The 5,547-nt window shown below is 30.1% G+C and overlaps 1 protein-coding gene and 1 long non-coding RNA gene across 3 annotated transcripts in view; both read right to left on the bottom strand.

The window, feature by feature from the left end:
- Positions 1–5,547, bottom strand: part of LOC107447431 (uncharacterized) — a 92,605-nt gene that overhangs the window by 9,928 nt on the left and 77,130 nt on the right. The window contains exon 2 of one of the 2 annotated variants that reach the window (XR_011637499.1): positions 1,431–1,553. The exons of the other annotated variant lie outside the window; for it this stretch is intronic. This is a non-coding gene — a long non-coding RNA (uncharacterized lncRNA). The remainder of the gene's footprint in view (positions 1–1,430; positions 1,554–5,547) is intronic. 2 annotated transcript variants of the gene reach the window in all.
- LOC139424811 (octopamine receptor beta-2R-like) lies at positions 1,567–2,466 on the bottom strand (the record flags this gene model as incomplete). Its single annotated transcript, XM_071180067.1, has 1 exon — positions 1,567–2,466. A coding segment is annotated over exon 1 (900 nt), but the record flags the coding sequence as incomplete, so codon positions are not given.

The following is a 5,547-nucleotide window of genomic DNA, read 5'->3' as shown; positions in this document are numbered from 1 at the left end:
TTTTACTATATATATATATATATATATATATAAGCAAATAAATACTTTTTCTATCATGCTCCAAGGTATCATGACAAAACTACCAATTATGCGAAAATCTTATTCACTTATTATAAAACCATATTTTATTGTTTAAAATGTTATTTTCGGAAAAAAATTACCGAGCTTTTTGTTCTTCTCATAAATCCAGAAACATAAAAATTTTTGTTGAGTTTCGGTAGCTTTAATTGGTCATTTTTCTCAACATGAAATGAAAATCATTAAAAACAATTTTATTATTTGACGGAACTCGGAGCTGTTTCACCTGTCCCCTTTCTCCACTGATAAAATAGTTCACAAGCTCGGTATTTCTCAGTATTGGTTCTTTTGCCTTCCGCTTAAATATTTCATAGCTTCACTATATTAAATAGAATATATTTCACCTCAGAATTTAAATAAAGTATATTTCCTCTTTGTTTCTTTAATTTAAATATATCTTTCTTCACTTTTTTGATAAAATTTTTTACCAAATTTCTACTGAGGTACATTAAAACGTTTTAATTTAAGCCTTAAATACAAGAAGACATTTTCTTTGAAACAATATATATTTACTATGAACTAAGCAGCATCTAAAAACACTTATTTTCATGTTTAAGAAAATACAATACTCTGTCACAAATATTTGTATTAAAATAAGAGTTTTTAAAAAATAAATATTGCAATCAAGAACAAGTATACCATCATTTTTTTCTATTGTCATTGTTTCGACTAAAACCCATTTATGCTTAAAAATTAATCCAATTTTCACTCAATTATAAAACAAATATATGTATATATTTTTCAAATTTTTTTTCAAAAGCTGATTAAAATTACATGTAAATTTATCTAAATTCGTTTGAAATATAATAAACTTCTTTCTTTTTTTAGAAACAAACTTATTTAAATTATTGAAACCCAATAAAGAAATATTGAAAACTACAGTGATTATTTTCTGTTTTTCGTTAAAAAGACCATCTAACGAAAAAAAAATTATTAAGTAATTACCAACTATTAGTTCAACCATGGACCTGAATAGTCTGGAACGCAAAGAAAACTTAAAAAAAGACAATTGTCTGTATAATTTCGTAATTCTTTGATGTGAAGAAACTTTTTCTAATTACATTCCAAGCTTGACTCCGTTCAGTTTAGAAGTAAACATTCTTAAGGGGCAACTAATCAAAGAAACAAACCATAAGATTTCTATGATAGATAGATTAATCATACTCTTAACATAAGATATACGCATTTAATTATTAAATGTAGCGATTATCGGGAAACGTGACTACCTATACATTATAATTTACGAGGAAACATTTAGATACTTATGTTTACCTATCAGCTTATTGGTAATTCAAAAAGCAAAGTAAATAATGAAATTCAATTTTTTAAAAAAAATCTATATTCATGCTTACCTATAGATCATGAATGAAATGTACCATGTTAGACCTCTTCTACGCTTCCAGTGTATCTGACGCAGTGGCAGTTGATGTTTTCCCGAATAGTGTTCCTTTTCTTTATTTTACCACTCGTCATATCTGTAATTATTTTTTTAAATGTAGTTCTAAATTCATGGTTGAAATATGCGTAAATAATAGGATTCAGACTAGAATTACAATAGCCTGCCCAGAAAAGGATTTGCCCTATTACTTCGGGGCATTCACACGACGAGCAAAGGCTGACGAAGTCGTACCACACGAAAAATGGTAACCAACAAATTATGAAGGCTCCTGAAATTAGTCCTAATGTTTTTTCAGGTTTATGTCCTTTTTTCAGTTTATTGAAATTCCGTTTAATAACTGTCGGGTCACCTTTTTCCCGGGGTGATATCGATTTGTCGTTATGTTCAGCTGCGTCTATATCAGATGTATCAGTAGCTTGCTTAGCCAGTCGATATATACGGATGTAGGCTCCTACTATCAAAGTACCTGGCACCCAGAAACTTATTCCAGACGAGATGATCGCGTAGGTTTTGTTGACCTTAAAGTCACACGTTTCTGGGTGCCTTAAGCGATTCTTTAAATGCTCATCCGTAGTGTAAATCTTCATATATATGGGTATGAAGCTGATGACTGCTGATAGAGTCCAGATGACACCAAGCATGACGAACACTTTGTGGCAGGTCATTTTACTGCGGTGTTTAAGAGGATCGACGAGTGAATAATATCGATCCATACTGATGAAACAGAGGTGGAGAATTGACGCTGTTGAAAAACAGACGTCACAGATATTCCAGAAGTCACAAACAACTTCTCCGAATATCCATCTCCCCATAACTGTTTGAATGGCATTAAATGTCATAGCAAACAAAGCCACTAAAATGTCGGTGCAGGCCAGAGACACAATAAAATAGTTTGTGAATGTTTGTAATTTTTTGTTTTGGTAAACACTCATGATAACAAGTGTATTTAAGAAAATGGCAGATAAAATTATTGACATCATAGTTGGCATCGTCAAAATGAAAAAAAAGATGTCTTCAAAATTAAATAGAGAGACGTCGGTGTCCTGTCCGCCCGTATAGTTCGCTGTGTCATTTGAAATTTTTTTAAACATTCTTCTTCTTAAACACGTGCAAAACACGCTCAAAGTTGTCGGAAGTCCGCTCTGCTGGAGAAGAGAAAAACGTTATCCTCCTCGGAAAGAAGGGAAGTAATCTGTTTGCGGCGGCCGTTTATTGATTGCCTTTTAAGATTCCAGGGATGAGGGAGGAGGATGTTGCTCTTTTAGAATGCGCGATATGTTTTCTTTCAGCAGCAAAAGGAAAGACAAGGATGGAGCGATTAATAGGTAGTCCGTTAATGAATGCAATGTGGCCGCTAACAATTGTTACTATTGTTAACAAACTATTAACAAGTTGAAATGCTTTGCATTTCGTACAAGTTTACGTACAAGTTTAAAAATAATTTGAATTATGTTCTGATTGGTGATTCTAAATTTTGAAACAGTTCTTAAGGTTAACTTTTCTAGTAAAATTTATTTATATATTAAAAAAAGAAGAACAAAAGGCTTTGATGCGCACAATTCTAGATGTATGAGATTTCGTAATAGACGATAGGCATGGATTGTATAGCTCAAAGATGTATGCAATTTAGAGCATGGAAATCAGCACAAAAATAAAATTACTGAAATAAAATTAACAAAAGACATAACATTAATTAACATAATCACATTTACAGTAACTATTAACTATCGTATAATTTCTATCTAAGTAAAATAGCTATGATGATATAATTTATTTATGGACGGGAACGTGAAGTATTTATTTATTATCACTTAGTCCTTAAAACAGATGCCATTTAAAGTAATAAACTGTTTTTATTTTTTCCTTCTTTTAGTTAAGGTGAGCACTGTTTGTTGATAAATCTCATATATTGAAATTCATTCAATATTTAAATTAATTTTATTTTGCAGTTATAATGCTGAGATACAAAATAAACGACCTTATCTAAAAGTATATTAAAATTGTTATTGCTTTTATTTTAACAACGGTAGAAAAGCAACAATCAACAAGTTGCAGATGTGGATTCATATATCAGTTCTTATGTAACGTTCGCATGTTTACATTGACACAAAAGATTGCGTACGACATTTGGTACATAAAACGTAACAGAAAAGAAATAATAAACTATTTTAAACAGCGAATTACCGTGTTTAAAACATTCAAGGAATAAAACACGAAATTGTGGACAGTGATTAACATACCCATGACAATGACAATCTGAACTCAAGACTGAGTCAATGTTTCAGACTCAATATCTAGACACAATTGCCTTATTGTTTTCAAAATATATAATAGATTATTTAATTGATAGTATTATGTATGTTGCATCTGAAGCCATACAAAGAAATGGTACAAAGTGTAATGAATTAAAAGGTTTTGAATTCGAATTAAAGTTGTTTGAGTGGAAGTTGTACAACAAGACGACTCAGGCAACGAACTAGTCAGCCGACATGAACTCATTACATTACCTCCATAAATTTAACTCTCATCACGACTAAGACGCGAAAATTCCGGAATTGATTATGCTGCCATAAATACAAATAATAAATCATATAGTTGAAACTTGATATTTAGCATGACTATCTATTTGACTGATAGCTTCGATGGTTACCAAATATCGAAATAGTCGTTTTTTTAAATTATCATTATAAATTGATTAGGGGCATAAATTTTGCCTGGAGCGTGTTATTTCATTACTATTCCTAATTAGCACAAAAATTACAAAACATCGAAACGAAACTGCTTTTGTGTTCCTTTATACTACGATAAGGAACACTTTGATTAACATTTGAGACTTCTATCTTGATAACAACATGTTATTTAGTAATATTTACACTTAAGGGTTATTAGTCCGAATTATCACAGCGACTACTAGTATGTAAATGAAACTTATTTAGTTTCTTTTCTTTCTCTGAAAAAAAAATCTATTGCATAACTTTCAGACAAATATCTTGGTATAAATGTGCTATTTAGATAAAGAATAGTTAACTAGGCTAATTACCCCAATAATTGGAAACTATGGAAACGAAACATTTTAGTTTCTCTATTCATTTCGTATTCACATTTCATAAATCAAATATTATGATTCAATTTTCACGAGAAGTGGAAGTGTTTGACAAGAGTGTGTTATGGGGATCTCTGCTTTATCTTTAATTTTGTATGGGAGTCTCTCTTATGAATGCAGAACCATCTTTACCGGGAAATAATCCATCATCTCTCACTCTGTAAGTCAACATCTCTCACACATAAAGTAAGCAATATATATAACAAAACTCCTCTAGTTACGCCAAATTGCGCTTTTGTTTTCATATTTTGCAATCTGGCACTCTTGTTACGAAAATATTTTTTAAATCATTCTTGAAAAATTTCCCGTTCATGTAAGTACATTTGAATTCGCTACTCGCTTTATAGTTTATGTTTTATTCTGTTTTTTATTTTTATTTTTTTTTTATTTCTGTTTTTACGTGTTATTTTTACCTATTGCGTTCTATTTTTATTTGTTGTAATTTTTGCAAAAAATTTTCTTGAGTGCTCCTCACACAATTGTATTAATATATTTTGCTTTGGCGATATTGGTACAATATCAGAAAGCACTCTTTTTTGCGAATATAATCGTGAGGGCTGATGAAAAGATTATATCTTTTATTTTGCGGATTTTTTAAAAAAAATCCGCAAAAGTTTGTTATTTTTTTATTATTATTTTTCAAGTTTGTTATTTTTTTATTATTATTTTTCTTCCCCCCCCCCCCTCTTTTTCATATATGTCTGTAATTTTTCTTTGTTTTATCTTCATTTTGAATTTATCTAATGAGTTCTGTTTGTCTGCAGCTTATGCGCAATAAATGAAACTTATTATTTTTCTTAATATTCTTCGTGTGTCTTTGTATTTTTTTATTTTGTTGTATATATATATACAACAAAATAAATGAATATATGAAAGCACGAAGAAAGTTAAGAAAAACAATAAGTTTCATTTATTGCGCATAAGCTGCAAGTAAACAGAACTCATTAGATAAGTTCAAAATGAAGAT

The sequence above is a fragment of the Parasteatoda tepidariorum genome, chromosome 1 (genome assembly GCF_043381705.1).
Source record: "Parasteatoda tepidariorum isolate YZ-2023 chromosome 1, CAS_Ptep_4.0, whole genome shotgun sequence".
NCBI lineage: Eukaryota > Metazoa > Arthropoda > Arachnida > Araneae > Theridiidae > Parasteatoda > Parasteatoda tepidariorum.
This window is presented reverse-complemented; position numbering and strand designations above follow the sequence as displayed.